General features: G+C 42.2%; 1 protein-coding gene across 1 annotated transcript in view; it reads right to left on the bottom strand.

The window, feature by feature from the left end:
- ARHGEF26 (Rho guanine nucleotide exchange factor 26) overlaps positions 1-24,787 on the bottom strand; it is a 114,323-nt gene that overhangs the window by 82,057 nt on the left and 7,479 nt on the right. Inside the window, exons 5-6 of the mRNA XM_075004078.1 lie at positions 12,801-12,857; positions 8,833-8,993 (exon numbers count right to left, since the gene is read on the bottom strand). Of these exons, the coding sequence (XP_074860179.1) occupies positions 8,833-8,993; positions 12,801-12,857 (218 nt within the window). The remainder of the gene's footprint in view (positions 1-8,832; positions 8,994-12,800; positions 12,858-24,787) is intronic.

Genomic DNA, 24,787 nt, shown 5'->3' with positions numbered 1-24,787 from the left:
TGTTAGTCTATAAGGTGCCACAGGATGACCTTTGAAATATTTTAACTTTGAGGTATTTAACTATTTTTCCCCAGAACTTTTTCTACAGAATATACATATTACTTCTTTCAGATTATATTAAATGTGCTACTGATCCAATTAAAAGAGAAAAGGTGTATGGACTAACAACTGAAAAAGCAGAATATAGAAACAGTATTACAGGAATGACCAAATAAAGGCCTTTCATTGGATTCACCTATCAAAACACTAAACTACAAATGATTCCTCTAGGCACATTCAGGAAACAAACGAGTGGCTAAAGAGCACCAGTAGCCTCAAATTTACACGAACCATCTACCATTGCCCTAAATGTCATTTTAGAAAATTGTTCAAACGTCAAAGTATTTTGTGGTTGACAAAGATTCTTGGGGAACTGACCCTTTTTGTCCAATGTGTCAAGATTCAATCTCTTCATCTGATTAGCAAAACTGATTTATTCTCAGGCTACACAATCTTTTACATCAGAGTAAAATCAGTCTATTATGTCTCTATTAGCTTCTCCCCCAATAGAGTTCACCTCTCACGATGATTCATGTGATTTTATATCCTTTGACAACAGTCATATTACCAGATATAAACCACAAGACTTCAGCTTTTGAAAGCAATCTTGCAAAAATATTTTATCGCTAAACATGACAGTACATATTGCATCCTACATAAATAATTCAAAATCTTTCAAAGGAGAGAAATGTCAATAAGCCTCCAACTGCAGAGACTTTTCTGTCTGTTTTCTACACATTACAAAGAGAGCTTTGTAAAATCAGGAATGGCCTGGCCCTGTCTTTTATTTGAAGCTTATCTTGACATTTCTGGAGAGCTTTTTCACTGAACGTTTCCAATGTCAAGATACCAGATATCAAGGAAATGTATGCCAGATACCCCATGCAATCTTCTTTAAAAGGTAGTATTTTTGCGAGTTCACTTGTTTTTCAGTAGCTACCATCCTGACTAGGAAGCAAACAAATTGCTGATATTACTGCCATCTATAATTTGAGACTGAGTTTTTAAAAAGAAAAGGAAACCTGGTTAGAATGTACTAGGCAAAATAGGACGCCTCTATGAACTTGCTATATAACTGGGGAATGTTTTTACATCACCTTTGAAAAGAAGGCAGTATTGATTACTAACGAAAGCGTTCAGAGGCAAAATCCTTATCCGGGGGTTGCTCACATAGATGAAGTTGTAGAAAGCCAGCATTTCCAAGCACTTTGTTCACAATGGTTTTTACAGAATCCCACAATTTGGGAAATAAAATATGCTATACGTTCTAAGAAAGCAATCATGAACTCATTTTTCGCTACAAACTACAAAAAAGTTCTAAGCCACTGGATCTTCCAGACACATAGAAATAAAATTTAATATTTTCTATCATTTCTCTCCCCATTCCCAACTCAGTTTCTTTAAAGACTTATTTAAAAGAGCTGGAAAGATTCCTGTAAAAACTTAAGTTTTCCTTTTGTTACTTTAAAATTCTCATCTAAATATGCATTGAGTAAATTCAATGATGAGGAAAGTTGACAAATTAACCATGGAAAAACAATTACCTTTTAGGAGGCTGATTGTTTTTCTACTCCAGTACACACTTGATCTGATATGCCAGTATACTGTGTCCTACACAAGTGTTTCTCAACCTTTTTTTAATAAAATGTCACTTTTAAAAAAATTATAAGTACACCCAGACTTCTCGTGTATCCCTAAGGGCACACGTACTACCAGTTGAAAAACATGGTCCTAAGGTAATCTGAGGTCTTGAAAAAAGTGCCATTCAAATCTTACCAAATTACCATACTCTTTTCATGAGTCAGATTTGTTTTGAATACCACCAAGTTACACTTCACTTAAAAACTACTTACTTACAAAAACGTGCACAAATACCACAGAAGACTTCTGAAAACTTGCTGACTTTCTACCGTCTCATTATCAAATAAATGAACAGGAACAGAAAGATGGTACTTACATTTCAGCATTAAGGCACATGAAGCAGTAGAAACAAGTCATTATCTGAATGAACTTTTATACTGTATTGACTTTACAAGTGTTTTTTAGGTAGCCTGCTGTAAAACTAGGCAAATACCTAAATGAATTGATATACTCCCTGAAAGATCTCATTGTACCCCCAAGAGTACTCGTGCCCCGGTTGAGAAACACTGCCCTACACAACAATCTACAGGGGAAGGAAAATTTCTAGGCCACTCAATCTTTCCTATGTATTAAGCTAGCAAAAAAATGCCAATTACTCCCTATTGCAAGAATGTTTTTGTATTATCATTACCCATTCATTTAGAATTGGACAGAAATAACCATTAATTTTACCAAACGACTGTCAGACGGTACTGACATCAGAATTTGCACCCTGGGCCTTGCAGATCAGTAACCTAGAGATGTAAGATTCTATTGTCAGCCATACTTGGTGGGGCATTTTTTCCATTTGCTATGTCCTTACCAATAAAATTACTAATTCACTAGAATACAGTATTATTTAGCAAGTATATTATAAAAGTAAATCAGCCACAACTGTGAGAGAGCAGACTAAACCATTAGACCAAAAGACTTACATGGAGAGGCTCTGGGTTTCAATTAACACCAAACATTCGATCTTTGTGGGCTAGATTTTGACACCTTTAGGCAGAATGCTCCTTACATTTGTTGGCTTCATTGGGATTACTTGTGAAGTAAGGCTATTAAACTACCCCTATCCAGCTTGGAACAAGAAACTTTTGAAGGAACTTGTGCCTTCTACTGAGGAAAACCAAGAAACCATTAGAAAACAGAAGTTATGTCCCTGTTGTGCTTTAGGGGAAAATTAATCCAAATATTGAAGCACAGAGACACATTCCACTCAAATAGTTATTAAGCTTTTGGTAATAGTGCGTTTTCTCAAATCAGTATGTCCATTTGTACCTTATACATAAGACATCAGCTCCAAAATCCAGGTGGTGCTTGAGGTAGCTACTTAAAGTTTCAAACTTTCAGAAACAAAACCATATTACAGCACAGTACTGGGGTGGTATGAAGTTATACACCCACACAAGGGGCCTACAATTCACTGAAATAAATGGGAAGCAGGAAGAAAAATCAATGCAGCTAGGAGCCTGCAGAATTTGTAAGTTCCTCAAGGATGAATGGGGAGAATCTCCCCTCTACATGGCCTACAAACTGCAGCATTAAATGCTGAAGAAACACAGATTACTACACAGAAAGAGACAGGACAGAAAAAGGCAGAAAATTAGTAAATGCAAAAAAGTGGTCTAATGGTTCCGATGCTAGCCTGAGACTTGAGAGACCTGGGTTTTGTTCCCAGCTCTGTCACAGCCTTTCTGTAGCACCTGTGCCTCAGTTTCCCATCTGTAAAACAGGGGTACTAAACACTACCTCAGATGGGTGTTGTGAGGAACAATACATTACAGACTGCAAGGTGAAAGAGGCCTTTTAGTGTGCATCTTTCAGCCAGTGTGTTGATTTTCAAATTAGAAAACAGGAAGGGAAAATAAAAAAATTTCTGTAAAAGCTTTATTTTCTAGCTTTAGTTCAGGCAGGTCAGCCAGTGTAGTACCCACTCATAAGGCTGTGAACAACTCACAAACTATATAACTCCTGAGAAAGGAATTTTATTGAGAATTACACGTTATCTAGGAGTATAGCAGCTGTGCGCGTGTGCACACACACACACTCACCCCATATAAAATTTGTACCCTGACATTCTGAGTACAAGAAAATGACTGAAAAAGTATTATAAATACAAATAGAAGTTGTAACAGCACACAGAATCAGACTTTACAACGTCATTAACCATTAAAATCTCTCCAAACATATCCTTTTTATATGAGTTTTGCTTATCTAGCACTTCTTTCTCCCAGGTGACTACCCACCAGAGAGAGTTCCTTTCCAAAGACAGTGCAGTGTTCTCTAGACCAGTACTACAGAATACACAAATTGCTCAAGAACAGTAAAGTGACTATGGCACTTTACCAAGAAGATACCACATGAAATGGAATGTTACACCATGAACATTCAACAGTCAAGTAAACAGTGACTCATTGAAAGAATGCATTTGCAAGAGCTAGTACTTGAGGACAAACATTAAGCTGTTGCTAAATTTAGGATCGGTTAATACATTCATACTATGATTAGTCTTAAAATCCTCAAAGACTAGATACAGCTGTTTGGTTTCTGATTGTTGGTGATAAACAGTTTAATAATAAAAGGCAATTATTTTTTCAATCCAATTTAAGAATATTGTATATTAACTTATATTTTCAATTTATTTTCCTGTTTCTGGGCATCACCAGCTGTTTAGAGAGTGTTCAAACACTGGCTCACATTCTCCTGAATTTGAGGCAAACTTCTACTGTCCCACACTTCCTTGAGAATCACAGAGAATTCTTCAACAGTGCAGAACCTGGAAGTTGTACTGGATGCAGAAGACAACGCAACTGCAGTTGTACTGGACAACACACACCACTGTACCCTGAAGTTGCAGTGCTCTGTCATAGATATTTCCACGCTCCTCCCTTCCAACTACTGAACACAAGTCTCCACATACCATTTAATAACATTTGCCATTTTATGAAGAATACTTTCTATTAAATCGTGAAGACGCACTTCTCACCAGCTCCATTCCATCAGGTCCCTTATTTTCTTTGCTAGTCCCCACATTCACAAAAGCACACAATTCTCAGCAGCTATTTTGCAGGTACTATGGTGAAAAAACACATTTTAGAAAGCTAGTCCTAAAAATTAGAGCCTGTTTAAAAGGAGACGAAATCCTGCAAATATTATGGTGGGACCCTGAGGGTGCAAGTTTTACAGAAAAATACAATCCACATGATAGGACTGCATCTCTAAAGTATCTGCTCTCTAATATGGATTTTTAAAACTTGCAGACTAATAAAATCCAATCTACGGATGTTAGGGTCACAAAACACTGTTTCTCTGTATGGAAAGCAGAGGGCTTAATCTGCAAAAGCAGCACTCTGCAGGTATTGAGAGATGTGTTACAGCAAGCATTACGCCACTTTGCCAAAATCTCTACCCCCTATTAGGCCATCAGCCCCAAAGAGACTATTATTTCAGGCAAATATGGCCAGATTAGCACAAGAGAGGCAATCCCTGTTCCACTGCTTATTTAATCCAATGGAAAGTTGCCTGATCCTGAGAAGGTACTGGAAACAGGCACGTGGATGTTTGACATCAGTTTTTTTCATTATCCCTCCAATGCTTGTTTCCATTGATCATTTTATGTTGACTAGAATCCCAAGTGTTTAATACCACAGTGTCCAAAACCTTTGCCACTCACCAAATATGGCATACAGGACACCATGATACGACAACTCTGGGCTTGGGAGCTGCATGTGGCTCTTGCAGCCTTTAAATGTGGCTCCTCAGACCTACACATGTGGAGTGTCCTCTGCCTGCTCCACCCACGTACCCGCCACCACATGGTGGGACAAGCACATGGCAGGAGCAGTGGCCCCTGCAGCTCCTGCTCCTCTGGCCCCGGCACAGCTCAGGCATGGCCCCAGTGTCCCCTGTGGCTCCAGGAGCTCCGGTGAGCTGCCAGCTTTCAGTTGTGGGAAGGTGGAGGGTGCATGTCTCTGAGGGAGGGAGAGGGCACTCAGAGTGGGGGTGCCTGGCTCTGGGCGAGAACATTTATTTCGAATGAGGGGGGTGGCATTTATTTAGAGTGGGGGTGCAGGCTGTGGCAAATACGGAAGGGCTACAATTACAAGTGTGGTGATACTTGAATTACTATTGGACACCACTGGTTTAATATATGAAAGAAAAATAGAACTGACAAGATGTGATTATACATAATATTCTTCCATGACTTCTTACTACTGTAATACACAACTTCTTTCCCCATTCTTCATTAATGTCATCTACTCTATCCTAGTTCAGAGTAAACACCATGAGGCTTGGAATTATTTTAGATGTCTGTGTGTGATGTACCATGCACTCCTGTGACACTGTACAGAACATCTGCACTCACTCTTTTTAAAAAGGATGAAGGAATTAGTCAGATTTTGTCCATAAGAAGGTTTCCCAATAGGTGAAACCACAAGAATTGTAAACACTTGAAATTCCACAAATGAGAATTCTAAGTCCCTAGTTTTGCAAACTTTATGTGCTTAAATTATACGCAGTGTAAGTAGTTCAGTGAAGTCAGTGGAGAAGTCATATGAAAAAAAATCTTTAAAAGGACAGCAGACAGGAATAGTATTCAAAAATATTCTTCTATTCCCTGCAAATGCTATGACCTTCCAGGGATAGAAAGAGTTCATTTTTTCTCTTTTTACTTCATACTTTTATAATATAAGACAAAGATTAGTTGTAAAGGAATACTACGATGCAAGATATATTTCTGAGCTTCTACTGGGAAAGACAAAAGGGCATGATCCTGAAAGGTGCTGAGTATTTTCGAGTCCTACTGAAGTTAACGGACACTGAAGGCTCTCAGCACCTTAGAAGTCTGGGACCTAAATGGGAGCTTCATTATTATTTAAAGCACTGTCTTCCATGCAGCACATTTCCCCCACCCCCATACTGTTCATCCTATCACAGTACTTTACTCTTCACCATTGTGTTACTTCCTGCAAAATTTTAAAAAATGTAAATAACGAAAAGTTTTTAAACTAATCCCCAGTATTCGCATGACATTAATTTCTAAAAAGCTATAGCTGAATAGAGTATGTGTAATATATCTGGAAATTGGTTTAGTATAAAGAGAAAAAAAGTAAAAAAAATACCAAAACAGGTTTGAGGTGATGGGGCTTACACAGAAATTATAAAAAAATCCTGAACAATGCAGTCTGATTGAACCAGAAGCGCAGCCTTTCTAAAAGCCTACTTGATTTCAGAGCTTTAGGTAAAAAAGGAAAAAGATTATATCAAATTTCAAGTTGTACAATAAAATTAATATCTGTATCATACTGGTTTTCAAATTCATACACACAATACATGCTTCCAAAAACCAAATAAACAATGCAAAAAAAAAAAAAAAGAAAAATGTATTGATTAAATAGAAAGAAAAAAAAAGGAGGTAGCTATACAGTAAACCCTCGAGTTACGAGAGGGTTCTGTTCCGCATGCCCTCGCGTAACCTGGATTTCACTTAAGTGGGGGTCCAGCTTCTTCCTTGGTGGAACCCCTCTTCTGCAGCTAGGGAAGCAACAGCAAGGTAAATCCTGAGGTTGGGGAGGGTTAAGCTTGGCAGTGGGTCAGGGCCATGGGAGGCAGGCGGACGGTGGGGGGAGTAAGCCCGGGGGTGGGTTAGGGCTACAGGAGGGGCGAGTGGTGGAGCTGAGCCAGAGCTGTGTGCAGGGGTGATGAGCCAGGCCACGGGGGGACTGAACTGGAGTCATGCCCAAGGGGCGTTCTGAACCAGGGTGGGGGTGTTCAACCAGAGCTGGGGGAGGAGGGGGGCTTAAACAGGGGCGAGGGGGTGGGGCTGAGCCAGAGCCATGCGACATGTGGTGAGTCAGAGCCATGCGCAGGTGGTGAGCCAGCAGGGGGGTTGAACTGGGGCTGGGAAGGTTGAGCTGGAGTCACACTTGAGGAGTGGTGAGGTAGAGCCAGAGGTGGGGGTTGGGGGTAAGCAGGAGCTATGCATGGGTGGTAAGTGGAGCTGGGGGCTGAGCCAGGGCAAGCAGAGCCAGGAGGGCTGAGTCAGGGCCGGGGGAAGCAAGTTAAGTGGAACTGGAAATCGCATATTTCCAGGGTTTACTGGAGGAATCGCAGGTCAGCCATGTAAGAGCAGGGTCGTGTGTACTCTGAGGCCTTATTGTACTTCCATTTCATACTGTATAATACATGATTTTGCCAACCAACCAACCTTTTTAGCAAGATCAAAAAGAAAAAGGGACTGATTTGGTACCAATTTCATTTCATTCCGTGCAGGACCAGGATTAAAAGAGCAAAAAAATTTGGACCAAGGATTAAAGGACAAACAAATGAACAAAACAATATCCTCTCTCCTTCACCCAAACATACACATACATTTTTACAGTGTATAAACATGGAAGAAGTCATTTCTGTAGCACCTACTCAGTTCATAGAAAAAGAATCATGGAAATGTTTTTTCTGCTGTTTTGGTTTGACTTCTTTAAATTCGTATGTTTGTATTTCTAAGTACTTTAAAGTTTTCTCTTTTTTAAAAAACAAGAATGCTTATCTAATGTCTTAAAATACTCAAGAGGAAAGATTAACTGCTGTTTTGACATCACCCCAAAATGATTTCTATTAAGGTGCTAAATGATGCATTAAAACTTATATTTCCTCTTGACACAGTTATTTTTAAAAGCCACACAGTTATAGTAAGGCAACAATACATCTGTTCCTAATAACTGGTAGAGTTATGGTATGTCACAATAGTTGCTATGGAATCCATCTTCTCAAACATATTTTGTTGTTTTTAAACAATGAACAACTTCATTTCCTTGTCAATCATTAAAAAAGTAATTGAAATACCATAATTTTATCCTTTCGTTACTGTATTTTACTTACTTTCACCTGCTGCAAAATATCATTAAGATGTGAGGGGTAAATCTATTATCTAAACATATCAGGCTTTGTTCTTTTTAAAGCATAAAATGTCAACCTTTTGTATTTGTCATTGGAAGCCATTTGGTTTTACTGAAAAAGATTTTTCTTTTTTCTATTATCACAAAGACAAGCAAGGATGCTTTCTATTAGTGTCAAGAAATATAATGCACATAGTAATTTATTTCTACTGGTGACATTCACTCTCAATTTCATGCATGTAAAAACGGGTTGTGTCTCTTACAATACACTTACTTTTTGCTTGCTTCACAGACATCAGCAATATTTGAGAAAAGATGGTGTTTTTCTGTTTTGGTCATTGTGAAACTCAGTTCTTTGGAATTTTTAAACATCCGGATCAGAATCTCTAAACTCAGCAAGTACGAATGTTCAGAAGATATTACTTCAAATATAGCCTGCATGGTAGGAAAAAACAGACTTACAATCAACTGTTCTGTTCTACAGACATTATGGTATAAATTAGAACAGAAGAAAATATCACCCACTTTAAGTTTGCCACTACAAGCTTAACAGTATTTACACAGTACACTTTTAGATGCAAAACGGAGCGCTACAAAAGAGATAAGATGCAGCCTTCTCATAGCTGACTAATGGACAAAGGGTATACCTATACTGCAATTAGATATCCATGGCTGCTTCACATCAGCTAACTTAGACTTGCAGCCTGTCAGGCCTGCTAATGCGGGGGAGGGGCATACAAGGGGCAGTTTCCCGCAGGTCCTTTTGAAACACCACGGTGCAGGGGCAGGACTGACTGCCCTAAGCCCACCCTTTCCACCCTTGGGCCCAACCCTTTGGGGGCAGGGGCATGAGTTCCCTTCCCATCTTGCCCCCTGCAGTTGTCAGCACTGCTGCAGCCTGTAAAATTCTAGTGCAGACCTGGACGCCACATTCAGGGCTCCAACACAAGCCTGAATGCCTATACCACAAACTCATAGCCCCACATCTTGAGCCCCACAAGAGCAACTGAGCTGACACAGGGCAGCTGTGAATGTTTAATTGCAATGTAGACACATCCAAAGGTTATGTAACCCATACCCAAGGGTTACAACCCAAATGAGTTCTGATCTTTCCAGCTTTGCAGACACCAAGGCTATGTCCATACTAGACACAGCAGTCGACCACTGAAATGCAATTTTAGCTATTCCAATTGCATAGCTCAAATTGACTTAGCAGTCGACTGCTACGGCTATCTACACGGAAAAAGGTTGACAGGAGCATTTCTCCCATTGACCATCCTTAATCCTCGCTTCTCACAAGGATTTCCGGGTTTGATTGTGATCCCAGAAAGTGCCGTTTTGTGCATACAGAAACAAAACCATGGAAGATTGAGCCTGAGTGGATTGATCTTCCACAATAGTATGGCTGTAGGCAAAGCCTCTTAAGATTTGCCCACTCCAGTACTCTGGGCAGAGAATATAACACAGATAGGACACTGTATATCAGTTAGTCTGTGAGTAATGTCTTATCTAGATATCTTGTATTATGGAACCTTGATTAGCCAAAAGTCTAGGGGAACACTTAAAAATTTGAAGAGCCATTAAGCAAGGCTGACAACCTTCAGAAGGTGCCACATCAGGAAAGCTTTTCAGTGTTGCATGCAGCAACAGGTGGCATTCAACAAGTTACACCTTTCTGAAGCATTTACCATGCGAAGAAGAGAAGCCAACTCCTACGGGAAGATTGGAGGGACACCAGAGGGGTCAGAAAAAGGAGTATGCAGTATGTCCCCTCCCCACAGCTAGCCACTCTCAGTTCCCACCAGAAGACACCAGTAGTCTCAGATCAAAAAGGGAAAGGAACCAGGAACATGTTAGGAGTCCTCATAAAAGTGCATTTCTCAGTACAAGCAGATGGATAAAGCAAATGAATCTTAAAATATTATATCCCGGCCTGATGTATCCCTCAGCACTAGAAGTCTATACAGTAGAGCCAGATGCAAGCCAGCCTAAGGCCACAAAAGCTGCCCAGTCCCTTCACAGTAGACCCTCGATTTACACGAGGGTTCTGTTACCACAAACTCTCACATAACCCAAAATTTGCCTAAGTCGTGGGAGACTTTTCACCAGCAAAATGCATGTTCTGCCCTGGGGAAGCAGCAGGAGCACCTGGAGCTCCTTTTGCAAGGTAAGTCCTGGGGTTGTGGGGGCAGTAGGGGAGGGTTATGTCTGGCATTGGGCTGGGGCTGTGGGAGGGGGGCAGAGGGGTTAAGCCTGGGGTGGGTTAGGCCTGCAGGGGGTGTAGTTGAGCTGGAGCCATGCGGGAGTGGGCGGGGGGGGATGGTTGAGCCAGAGCAAGTCACGGGGGTGTCAAGCCGGAGCCCTGGTTGGGTGGTGGTGGGGAATTGAGTCGGGGCAGGAGGATGGAACTGGAGCCACGCACGGGTAGTTTGAACCAGAGCTGCAGTGCAGGGGAGGGGGTGAGCCAGAGCCATACATGGAGGCGAGGGGAGCAGGATTTTGAGTTATGCTTAACTCATGTTAATGCGAGTCAAGCACAACTTGAAATTGCGCATTTCGAGGGTTTACTGGACTGATATGGCTGATGGGTGGGAGGGCAGGGAAAGTGGGTCTGAACACATCATTCTGGCTGCTTTCCTTTGCTCACCAGGCACATTTCTAACTTCACCCTGGTTACACTGTTTCCCCAGCTGCACTCACTAGGGAACGATTTGCCTAAAAGGATCTGCAGAGCTCCATGACTAATTTGTTCTGATCTCTGCATTTTTATACATGGGGGAACTCACAAAGCTAAGCCTTCACTGTATTATAGGGTAGCTCCTTTGGTTTTTATGAGAGCCTTTGTTGACTTCCTCCAGTCTGAGAACAGCAAGGCTAGGCTAGTGTGTCTGAAAGTCAAAACAAAAGCCAGTTTGCTGCTAATATCAGCGATGAATGCAGAGTGTAAACAAGTTTTGATAAGACATCTCTCCTACTTTATACCCAAAACACTTAGCACGGCAGAAGAAATCAAGATGATCTCGGGCTCTCATATACAGTAAACAGAAACCAGAAGAGAAAGATTGAGAAAATATTTACCAAATACGACTCAGTAGTTAGCTTAGGAGGAGACTTTCTGTGACTTTCCAGTCTGAAATGCAGTTAGACTTGATTTGCACTGCACCCACATGAGCAGATGTCTGTGTGGCAACAGCTACTGAGTGGCTTCATGAAAATACTGAGAGACAGGTGTGTACGACAACTTTGTGCAATGTTGCAAAAAAAATGTATGAATTCATGATTAAAACTACATAATTTGAAGGGAAGTGAATGTATTTAATAAACCTATTCCCATTTAGGCCAGCCTAATCACAGAAGTATATCTTCTGGACACAATATACACAAAAATTCACAATATTAACTTAAATCACCATTACAGGTGACAACTTGCAGTTTGAAATCTTGTTTCTCTTAAACCCCATCCAACAATAGTAAACAAATACATTTTCCCAACAGGTTCCATATAAATTGGGTGTTAGGTAAATGTGAAAGCTTATTTGTTAGATAAATGTCTACCTATAAGCACAATGACAATGCTGTACAGACACCTACTCTAAGCACAGCCACATTGTAGGATTACTTCTTTTCCCTTCCTGAAGGGCCCACCTCTACTGAAAACACTTGTACTAACATACAAAAAACATGAGGCCTGCGAGACATTTTTTGGCTAAACCTGAGGGCACTAAGGTTTGGGAAGCTGCAGAGTGGACTGTTACAAATCTCGTGCACACAATCTAGAAATAATAGCCTCTGTTCTCTGCTAGAGGGTGGACAGGATCTCACGTTATGCACTACCTGCTGCTCACATTCTAGAGCTGGTTCCATGCTCGTCCCAGTGTAGTGCAGAGAGCCTGAGTGGCTATGACCCCTAAGGATCCATCCACCAGCTGGAGTTCACTGAAGCATTACCTGCCTCAACCACACCACTGCCAAGAACACACAAGGGTCACCCCAGCTGCCCAAGCTGGAGATTCCCACTTCCTCGGGAGATCCAGTGGGTTTTACTGTCCCTCAGTGCTGACAAAACGGTCACGGTAAGGGAGAAAATCCAGCCTGAAAATCCAGGGCAGCAAAGACTGGAACAGGAAGTACTAAAACTGTCCCCCATATGGTCAAGTACATTAAAGACATGCATAAAATATCCAGTCAGGCCTGCTGTGTATTACTAAATCAACAATTAAAAATTAATTGCTCAATGAATACCTCTTGCCTTTTTCTTTCCTCCTGACTGATCGTCTGAGACAGTCCGTTCTTTTTCACCTAAAAGACAAATTTTAATATTTAATACCCTTATGGAAAACAGTTTCTTTTACAATATGCAGCGTCCACGTAAACAAAGATTCAAGTTTTGAGCTAAGAATAAAGTGGCCACACTTTCATCCTAGTTGCTAGAAGAATTCTAGCCACTTCAGAAAGCCAGCTTTTAATTTAATGTGAAACTATGGATCAATATATTTTCAGGATTTTATGTTATAACTTCATTACACCGCACACACTAAGATACTGCTTCAAAAAGATATCCTTATTGGTGCCTGCAGATTTTGCACACGAGCGTATGAGCATGCAAACCTTTATTTTTTAAAAGTAAATTACTTAACTTGCACACGCATGCCCCCCCCCACCTGGGTGCAGATTCTGAGGCCTACTTGAAAATGTGTCCCTAAATATTCTCTCTCTGACCCCAGCCCTTTTTAGAGAGATTGTTCATTGACTAAAATTTCATGTCGGAGGGGCCCTATACATACTCTATGTTAAAGATCCCAGCACCATAAGCTCACTCAAGGCTAAAGTTAAATTTGTATTTTCTCCTGATCTAACCTCTACCACTCCTCCCTAGCATACCCCCTAGTCACTCTTCATGGTACGTCTACACTTATGGGAAGACAGACATGCTGGCAGTCCATCTTCCAGGGTTCGATGTAGTGCACCTGAGGGGCACCAAATCAGTGGTGTCCAATAGGAATTCTAAGAGCACCACACTTGTGGGCGTCGTCTTTCCATATGTACCACACTGTATTATACAAAATTTTATGGAGCCAGGCACTCCCAACCCCACTCCCCAAGTAAATGCCCTCACGCTCCCCCAGAGCCAGGCACCCCCAGCTTCCCCACCCCACATTCTAATTCAATGCTGGCAATTCACCAAAGCCACCACCACCACCACACTCTTCTCCCACCAAGCAGTAGGGCATCTGCACAGAGCAGGCAGATGGCACCCTACCACAGGAGGCTCTTCCCTCAACAGCTGCATTTAAAGGCTCCAAGAGCCACATGTTGCCCCACCCCCATTGTCACCACTGTGCAGCGTCCTATTTGCTACATGTGGAGAGTGTATTGGACACCCCTGCGCTATACTGAATGGTCATGGCACCGTCATTGAGCCCAGTCCTTCTGGCAGTCTCAAGGTGTAAGGGTTTCTCCATTGACCTCCTGCTGTGTGCCAAAATTTGATTTCAGACCAGTTGATTTCAGCTTTGCAATTCTCATCGCTGGATTTGCATATCTAAAAATCGATTTTACCTCCTTGTGTAGGCCTGGCCCCAGTCTCAACTCATCCCTACCCTCTCTAAAACTATCTCCCAGCCCCAGCTCGCTCCCCAGACTCTCCCATTACATTTTAGCCCTCCCAAATCCTTTTAAGTTCTACACTATTCATTCTCCCTCCTCCCTTCAGTCTCCTCCCTAGCCAAAGTTAAATCAGCAGCACTTTCTTCCTCTACTTCCCACTTTGAATTGCACGTAAAGACGACTTGGGGGGAAATGACAAGGTGGTGGGATGTTGAATATCACCAAAATGGGGAGGATACAACTGGAAAAAAGGGATGTGCTTTTGTGCTGCATGTGTGCAATTTGGGTTTGTTATTTTAATAAGCTAATGAGTATTTGCAGTGCTTTTGTTTTGTGCCGTTATTTGCTGGGTACTGGCACGTTGGTAGCCCCAGCTGCAGGGCTGGATGCGAGGAGGGGGTGAGAGCTGGCTGGCACTTTTTTTTTTTTTTGTGGTGGGGGGGGAATATCCTGCATATTTGAATATGCAAACTGCGACATTTCATATCTGCAATTTGTATGCAAATATCCAGGGCTTTAGCATGATTCCAGCCCTGGAAAAAAAAATACAAGCCACATCTAATTAGATGCCTGAATACAGACTACTAAACCTAATTTTATATAGCAAAGTAGGAAAACATGGCCTCCTCCCTCAAGTAACACATTTCAATAGTACTTTTTAAGAAACAATCACAATTAAAAGCTGGCATTTATCAATAAAAAACATCAACCTTACATATGAAAGCAACACAGTCTTACTAATAGTACAACAATGAGCTAAACATGGAGAACCTTCAGAAGGAACTGAAAATGCAGGACATCCTGTGAGAGTGTTTATTGAATGCTGAATGTTTATTTTTGTGATCTAAACATTAAAATCCTATGGTAAACAACTCCTTTCTATTAGTAACCTGATTTCAGCTTAGCTAACTAAATTAACAGATCATTTCCCTCCCTAGCTCTCACAAGAAATATCTAAACAGAGACAATCAAAACAAAAAAGCAGTCCAGTAGCACTTTAAAGACTAACAAAATAATTTATTAGGTGATGAGCTCTCGTGGGACAGACCCACTTCTTCAGACCATAGCCATACTAAACAGAGATAGAAATACACATACACATGGTGCTTGCCTGCTATGACCTTGAGGGCACATGCACCTAAATGGCTCTCCTTATTTCTTCTATATCTTCCTGTGGTAACGGGTCACAGTATTTACTTCAGCAGAGAGACAGCCTATGGAATTTCAGAAGCATTCTGGACTCACTGCCAAAACCTATGTTCACCCAGTAACTCAACTTATTTTCATGTGTGCACATGCTGGCCATAATGTTGAGAGGGTAAACTTGGTCCCAAGAGATCCTTGGTTCAAATTATCTAAAAATAACGAACTAAAGGGAAAAAAAGAACAGATTTTATTCATAATCCTGAAGAATAAAAATGAATCAATTTTAGGGACAGGTAAAAGTAATAAATTCAGTTTTGTAAAACTTTCACAGTGAAAGCACACATTTAAAATGGGAAGAAAACACTTTGAGATTAGATTAGGTGAGACTGAACTGGAATTTATGGCGAGTCCCACTCACAGTCCTGATATTGCCTCCTTGCCAGTGCCTGCAATTTACTTCACCTCTCTCTGGCTACTTCTAAACTAGACTTTTGTAGACAAAACTTGTGGTGCGTCTACACACAAAGTAGGTTTTGTCGATAGAAACCATCAACAAAAAAGATGTGTAGATGCTCCGGGGGCCCTTCTGTTGACAGAGCCGATCAAAAGATCCATCTGCTTTTATATGCAGATGCGATCTGTCGACAGGAGTTTTGTTGGAACCTCTCTTCCAACAGTCACTTCTGTAGACAGATGCTTCTAGTGTAGACGTAGCCTCAGTGTCTCAGCTCTGCTGTCTTCCCCATAGTCCTAATGATCCTCTTCTGCAGCATGGAGATAAGGATACTCTTCCTTCCAAAGGCTGAGAGCTAGTTAATGAATTTGGAGATATGGATCCTGACCCACAGAAGGATTTATGCACAGACAAGAAATCTCAGGGAAGAGAAGAAGGACAGATTTGGGGGGCGGGGGGGGAGGCGTTATTTGTCTCTGCTGCTCTCTCAGGAAGTGGAGGTGGTCAGCAGAGTTTGAAAGCACTCCTAGGTATGGACAAGATTTTGCCACTGTCTTCTGGAGAAAAAACAGAGACTGCAAAAAGGTTGGATTGAGGAAAAGAAGAAAGATTTCTGTAGGAGGACTACTGTGACAATGACAGCATGTCATGTGTGGGACAGATGTAATACCGGGGGACAAAAGGAGAGAGAGGTCAGATCACATGGCCAGATTTTGTAGGGCTCAAGGACTGGAAGCCCAGGATCAGATACCGTGAGCAAGGAGACAACTGGGAACAGGCAAGAATTAGGTACACATTATAGTATAGGGTGAGATTGGAGAACAGGTTATTTCAACTCTTTGAAATGTAAATTCCTACACCCTCAAGACTTCCAACTTTCAGCACTCTTCCGTAAACTTTGCTGACCCCAAATGTAGCTAGAGTCTGGATCCATCTCGGGCCTCTTTTCCTGCCAGGCATGCTCCCCATTATCTAAAACCCTAGCTGGGTCCTGGGGCACACAAGGAAGGTTATTTAACAAAGTGCACTCCAAACATGACCCACAGTTTCATGTACAGGTTGAACCTTTCTAGTCCAGCATCCGTGGGACCTGACTGGTGCTGCATGAGAAAATTTGCCAGACCACAGGAGGTCAATATAGTCTAGCACAGCACTTCCCAAAGTGTTGTCTGCGGCCCAGGACCAGTCCTGGGGGAAAAAAAATACCGGTCCTTGGAAAATATACAAGTTATCGTGCACGATCCTATTAATTTGGTACATTTCATATTTTCATAATTAAGGTAATAATAAGTTAGGCACTTCAGTATTTTATAATCAAGATTTAGATGTATTATTGTGATTAAATAATAAACAGTGAAAATTTGTCATTTTTTGTAGCAGCAACGAAGGGTCCTGTGGCACCTTATAGACTAACAGAAAAGTTTAGAGCATGCAGCATCTGAAGAAGTGAGTTAACTCACGAAAGCTCATGCTCTAAACTTTTCTGTTAGTCTATAAGGTGCCACAGGACCCTTCGTTGCTGCTACAGATCCAGACTAACACGGCTACCCCTCTGATACTTCATTTTTTTGTGTGTGTTTTTATTTTTGGGCTGCAAAAAAAGGTACTGAAAAAAATGGGTTCCAACTACACAAAGTTTGGAAAAGCCTGGTCTAGCCATTATCAACACTTCCATTGCTCATTGGGCTCCTCGAAAAACAAACCAACCAGCAGTCATGCTGCAATCGTGGCAAGTGCCACCCGTACCCAGAAGGCAGCCCCTGAAAACAGGCACCAGGCTGCTGCCAGCCTCATGGGAGGCCAGTGGAGCCCTGGGCCTTGGAGGCATGGGGGGCCTGCCAGCACCTGCCATGACTGGAAGCAGGCTAGCCACGATGGCAACAGCCGGACCCCAGACACACTGAGGAGTGCGGCTGCCTGCATACAGGCATGCTCACAGGAGAGAAGTGCCCGTTCCCTGTGTGGGTGGAGACCCAGGGAGGGACACCCCCTCTGTGGCTGGACATCACAGCCCACCCTGATGGGCCTGGTGGATTGGCACTGCACCCGGCTGCTCATACCCGAGACTGGTGTCCACCCCCCACCCCAGAGGAAGGCCTCCCCCTTTCCCGCCACAAGGTTGTGCAGGGCACATCATGCCACCAAACCTGGGGGATGTTGTGCTCCCCCAACATCCAGTAGGGTGAGCAGGCATCTAAAGTGTGCCTTGAGGTGGACGAAGCTTCACTCCACCTGCATCTGGGCCTGGGGGCAGGGCGGGTGCTTGGGACCATGCAGCAGCAATGGCGAGTTCCTCAAAGCTGGTGTCTGGCTCACTCTCCCAGAGGAAAAGGAGGACAGCCGTGAGGAGGTGTAGCAGGTCCTGAAGCACCTCTGGGTGGAGCCAATGCAAGCCTGGGGGCTGCTCTGGCACCTTGGCTAACTGGAAAATGCTGTCTCTCACAGCAAGCATTGAAGCCCTGCTCTAGAAGCTGTGCTGCCCCTCATGGAGGTAGGCACATCTTGGCCTGGGCAGGGAACGGGCATCTCCGGGTGGGGAGAGGAGCCTTTAACGGCACACCTCCTGAGGTCCTGAAAGGGATTGGTGGCGATGCAACCCTGTCTGATGGTGTTCCAGTTGGCTATTTTGTCAAGAGGTGTCCAGGCAGTCTGGCTGCTCTCTGTCAACAGAGCAAATCAAAAGAGCAATCTGCTTTGCTGTCTGGCCACAACCTGTTGACAGAAGTCTTGTCCGAAGATATCTTCCAACAAAAACTTCTGTTGACGGACCACTCTAATCTAGACACGGCCTTTGTTACTATAAAGGGCTCTACCTGAGTGTTACTCTCAACGGGCAGCTGGAGATTAGCTGTGAACAGAAAAGAGCCCAGTGTCTTTCTAGTAAATCAGAGTGTGTAAGCTTTTTATTTTAATTAGCAACTATTAAGTAATTAAAATTAACTCCTAGGAAATGTGGTAGCACTTTTCTTTTTTTATCCTGTTGAGTATTTGCTAAAAATATGCAGAGACAGGAAGGGCCCATGAACATGTTAATGGGACCTGGACAATTTCTGTTAATAGAAGTGACTAAATTCCCACTGAGGGAGCTAGAGCAACTGCTTCATTCATTTTACAAAAATTGCAGTTCCAAGTTACAATTATTTTGCTAAATATGGGGAATGCACACAAAGTGAATTCCTCTTGTTAGCACATGGTTCAGTCCTGTGCACATGGAAGTCAAGTGCAAAACTACTGCTGACTTCAGTAGGAGCAGGATTAGGACGAAAGTGAGTGCAGAACTGTTTTCTGTTCTCTCCAAAGGACAATATAACATTCACTTTGCAAAGAGGCAGGGATGCTTTGGCAGCAATAGTTTGGAAGCATTAGGGTCACTGAAATAGTAACTAATGGTCTAGGTGCACAGGCTGGCATACCCATAAAACTGTGCAGCTCACAATCTACCACCAGCTCAGTGTCTGCTTCATTGCAACTGTTGGAGAAAGTGTCTTAGGCCACACACTAGTCTGGAGAGCACAACTTCCCCAAGCCACATCTCAGAATATCCAGTTAAGAAACAAATCACCACACTAGATTAGACCTGAGATCCAGCTAGTCTAATATCACGTGCATCACAGAATCGTTCAAGAACCTGGCCCTAAGCAAATGTGGGATAATGTCTATCCCAGACATTAGGCCCCATGTTCTCTTAGTAACTAAAAGGTTGATTTAAAGCCTGAAGTAGGATATCTAATTTCTCTTCCAACATTCTTATCTTTTAAACAAATCTGGACATTCTTTAAAATCAATTCTTTAAATACATATGAATCATGTTACCTTCTTGGCCTCAAAAATTTCCTGTAGCAAGTCAAAATTCATATCTCCTTTAATCAATTTTGGATTAGCTACCTTTTAACTTCACTGAATGTCTCCTTATTCTGATGTAATGACAGAAGGAGAACCGAAGTTCCTGATGTACTTTCTTTTTCATTATTTCATACATTTTTACCATGGCTCCCTTCATTAGTCTGCTTTCTGAAGCAAGCAAGCAGTCTTTTCAATTCCCCCCACCATGTCCCTATTTATTCTTGTTGCCTTTTTCTGAAGCTCCAATTCTGCAGTATATTTTTCCACAAAATGTAGTTCTGTACTCCTGGGTCAAAGAACTGAGTGGTTAACAGTGAAAGGACTGTAGCCTCAGGCAAAAGAGGTAGGTGACCAAATAACTAGACGAGAAAAATACGGCTCAGTAAAGGAGTGAGAAACAAACTTTCTTAACGTGCTGCAAGAGCTGTAATTTTCTTTATCTGTAAAACAACAGAACATACAACAGGCAAGGGAGACTGTTCCAAAGAACAGTGAAAGACCATCCTATCTACAAAGAACTCAAAATCTAAGATGACAAACAACAAATGAAGATTGGCAGAGGAGGACAACGGATAGGGAAGAGAGATAAAATCCAAGCTCTTTCTTAAACTGACCTTCTATTTCATTGTTAGTTAGATAATGTCTTATAGCCATCAGGGTAGAAGCAGGTCTTGGAAAGGAATCTGGACAAGAGAGATTTAAATGCTATGACATTTCAGAGTTTTAAAACAGTCTTCAAAGTGCAAAGTTATTTTCACATGCGTAAGTGCAGCAGGAAGATGGGAACACTAAAAACCACTGCTTATACCATCCAGGAGAGAGATTTTTCTTGGAACGCCTAAGAAACCAACTCAGTACCTTCACTTTCATATTTCTTCAATTGAAAAGGCTGACTGCAGGCTAGCCTGCACAGCAGGTTCAACCTAACTGCGAGTTTAAAGTTACCTTCCCAGAAATGCCAGATTCATTGTATTCTTCGTTTTTAATATGTTTATAGCTCAGATAAGTGATCACACTCACTTTAATTTTCCTGCCCTCCTTACAAGTAGTGAAATTTACAACTTTGACATGATTTACTTGGTGATCACTGCAGCGCTGAGCTTTGCCACAGAACCAAAAACACAGGCTCTCAGACTCAGTGGATCAAAACACATAGGAACTAGGTTTTATTTTCAAAACCCTTTCTCTTCTATTCAGTACTCCCTCTGCCTCCGCTTACGAAATCAAGTCAAGCAGAACAAACAAACATTCTGGTACAAAGTCTTCTGTGCTGGGGCAACAAATAAAACATGTTACATAAAGTGAACATTAATAACAACAAACGTGGCATTTCAGCTGTAAGGTAAATCAAACTTTTTATTCTATAATTGGTGCCAATGCAAATTACCAACGAATGTTTAAAAGCACAGTTGGCCATACACAGTATTAGGTATCCAATAACGAAAAATAATACTTTAAAAAGTCTGGCTTACCAGAACTGGGGAGAGGGGCTTGGTTATCACATTAGCATGCTGAAGGTAACAAATAGGTGACCTTCTCCCTCCAGCCTCCCAGTATTCTCCTAGCTATTTACACAGTCCAAAGATAAAACTCTAAAACATATAGACATTTGTTTTATGTTGCATAACATTCATTTGCTGTAAGAGATACTACAGTAACTAAAATTATTTTAAATTCTCAACTTGTTTTAAAAAAAGCACAGGTGAACAAATGTTGCTGGAGTAAAAAAAAAAAAAAAAAAAAGAACTTTTATTGCACTGACTGTATTTTAAACTGTTCCATATAGGAAGATCGATTTAATTAACTGGCAACATAACAGCATGATAAGCCAGCAGAATTGTTAAATACTTAAACAAGGTGTTCTTACAATCACAGAAACACACGCATATATATAGCGGTCCATAGTACAACACTAATGAAGACTTTAACCCAGTATAACCAATGCACGTAAAGGTAGAACCATTCCTTACAGTACCTGGCATTGCAAAGGAGCCAAGGTCAGTTAGACAGCCCCTATGAAATTTACAATCTAAACAGAATTTTACCGAATCATAACTAATGCTTTAGGGTGTGAAGTGCCAGCAGTACAAGTCATCAAAGCACACAACTTAACTTGCTAACATATGGCCTCTACTTTACCTCCAAGCTAATCCTTTTTGATACCATATATAGAAACAAGAATGCAATGAACAGAAGTTCCCACTCCATAGGCACCATCCAAAAAAAGCAGCATTCAGAAGAATAAATCTGGTGCACAACTGTGGAGCTTCTAATCTTTTCTTACTCTGATCAGACATAAAAGTTTGATAACTTTAGCATTATTACCCCTTTGTTCCCATACAGTTACACCTCAAGGGGGTTGCTAATAATGTCTAGGGTTACGGACTTTCCAGTCACCCAAAACAGAACACCCCCACCCCACCCCACCCCACCCTCACTAGGCTCCCCCTCTACCAGTGCTCCTGTCCTCCTCCCTCCCTCCCTCATTTTCACTGGGCTGGGGGTGGGGTGCTCCAGCCGGGGCTGCAAGCTCTGAGGTGGGGGCTGGAGTTCGAGGCGCAGGATGGGGCTGAGGCCTGAGGGATCTGGAGCGTGGGAGCAGGCTGCCCTGCGGGAGATGGCAGGGGCTCTGGCTGAGGAGGGGGTGAGCGTGGGATGAGGGGCTCTGGGCTTTAGATGTGGGGGTGTGTGGGCTCCAGCTAACGATGCAGCTGGGATGCAGGGTTTGGGCTACAGGAGGGACCTCAGGGCTGTGACAGGAAGGTATGGTGCAGGCTTACCTCTGGCAGCTCCCAGTCAGTGGCACAATGGAGCTAAGACAGGCTCTCTGCCTGTCCTGGCTCCACGCCTCTGAAATGGTCATCAGGTCTGGCTCCTAGATGAGGGCTCAGGATGCTCTGCACACTAATCTGACCTACAGGCACCATCCCTCACACTCCATTAGCCATAATTTCTGGCCAGCTGGAGAGCAGATCCACTGCACAAAGCAGAGAGGCAGCTCCCCTACTTAAAAGCCATATCCATTGGTTGCTTCCAGGGCACAGGATGGAGCCAGAACAGGTAGCGACAAGCATGCCTTTGTTCCACAGCATTGCTAACTGGATTTAACAGCCCATTCAGTGGTGCTGAGTGGAGCCATCCAAGTCCTTTTTCAGCTGGGTGGTCCCACTGAAAACCGGACACGTGGCCACCCTCATAATATTGTGGTGCTGACTAAAAGAGCTGCATCTTACTAGGTTTCCTGTCTCTGAGGAAGAAGTGCAGTACATGCCAAAAAAAAGACTTCAGTAAGACGGAGGGTGGATACCCATCCTATGTCTGCACTTGCACTAGTTTCACTTAGAACAAATTAGAAGTCAGTCAAATCAGTGCCAAAACCATGCACAGACACTTATAATGACTTACTTCAGTTTAAGTTAAACCTATTCTTAAGTAGGCTAACATTCGTTTCAAGCCAAGTTTGTATCTATTTAAGTGTCCACACAGCCATTTGCACAGGTTTAACAAAACTGATTTGAAGGTAAAAACCTTCAATTAAACTGGCACAATTTCACTTCCATGTAATCCTCTCACTGTGCCCAGAAACAGATCGTGTAGTTGGAAAGGGAAAGAGCAGAGAAACTGTCCCTTCTCTGTAAGCATTTGGTGTTACGCTAAAAAAAGAATGTTGTCATTGTCTTGCTAGACACAGCACATATTACTGACACTGTGAACTCAGGGTAATTTTGAAAGGGTCATAAAAAGGAAACTCTTCAATACTCCTTCAAAGCATTTTTAGCTACTCCTACAAATGACGTTCATAGCTGTGCCTATAAACATACTTAGACTGTAGGTTTTTTGAGGCAGAGTTCATTTTGGGGGTGTTTACACACCCCCTAGCACAACAGGGTTCTGGTCCATACCTAGGGCTCATAAGTACTCTTACAATGCAAAACACCAAATAATTTTTTTGCTCCCCATCTTCCATGCCTTTGAAAAACATCGAGTTCTTCACCAATATGAGGAAAAGTAAATATTTCTACAGACAACACAAACTGTGCATAGGAAAGAAAACTGTTAAATCCATGGGACACACTAGTCTGGCAATCTTACAAAACTTGAAAATGTGAAATTATACCTGTGACTGGTGATCAATAATGAAATATGAAGGGAACACAGGTAGAAAACATGGGAATATTTTAATCATGAACTCTTTAGTCACTGTTTCTAATGCAGCAAAATATACATGTCAAAGCAAAGAAATGTAACAAAATAATGTTTAACAGAACATCACCACATTACATACAAACTCTCTCTCTCTAGCCCCACACTGTATGTATTTATATGCATACACACAACCCCACACCACAAGCACACTCAATTGCAGCCACTTGGGCAGGGAAGGGGGTTTTAAATTAAGATGAACACATGACAGAAGGGTCATGTTGACTAAAGACATCCAGCCAAACTCTAGCCCTCGGAAAAGTCCCATAGAGATTAAAGAGCTCCTGATTTGTATGTGCAGGTACCATAATGGTATGCCTCCAGTGGATTGTATATACAAGTATTTGCATGTTACGACATCTGGTTAAATTCCTAACAGTCTTGCTGTTTTTGCAACTGTGTGCATTTATGAGCTACTAGCAAACTGACCCAGCATTGCTTGGGTATTTAAATGGAACACTTTTTCTTCCCTCCTTTTCTGTTTTGAAAATAAAGGGAAAAAGAATATGGTTTGTGCAAATCAGTGGGGGCTAATTGTGTGGGGGAGTTGCAGGGAGGCAGCAGGGCTCCTCCTGCACAGCATTTGAGCGGTAGGGGTTGTGGTAGAGGGGCACTTACCTCTCCTGGCAGGAAGGAGAACCCTGTCTCCATGTGGCCACTGCTTTCCCTACTGTGGCTGTGCTCAGTGGTCACTCTATCACATTGCTATTCCCTGCCCCAGACGGTGAGTCTGAAGTATGTCATCCCTCCTGGCAGTACTCCTCCCTTTCCATGTTCTGGGAAATCCTGGGATTTCAAGCATTTCCCACTTTCCAGGCACAACCAAACTCTGAGCTTGGCTTAAGTTAGCATAAGGGGCAGCTGCACACCAAGTTTAGTGGTTAACATCAGAAAGGTAGCCGTGTTAGTCTGTATCTTCAAAAACAACAAGAAGTCCTGTGGCACTTTTGTAGTTATAACACAGTTTAGAGGTTAT

Source organism: Carettochelys insculpta, chromosome 10, assembly GCF_033958435.1.
Source record: "Carettochelys insculpta isolate YL-2023 chromosome 10, ASM3395843v1, whole genome shotgun sequence".
Classification (NCBI taxonomy): domain Eukaryota; kingdom Metazoa; phylum Chordata; order Testudines; family Carettochelyidae; genus Carettochelys; species Carettochelys insculpta.
Note: the sequence above shows the minus strand (reverse complement) of the source record. Positions and strands in the feature narration are given on the sequence as shown.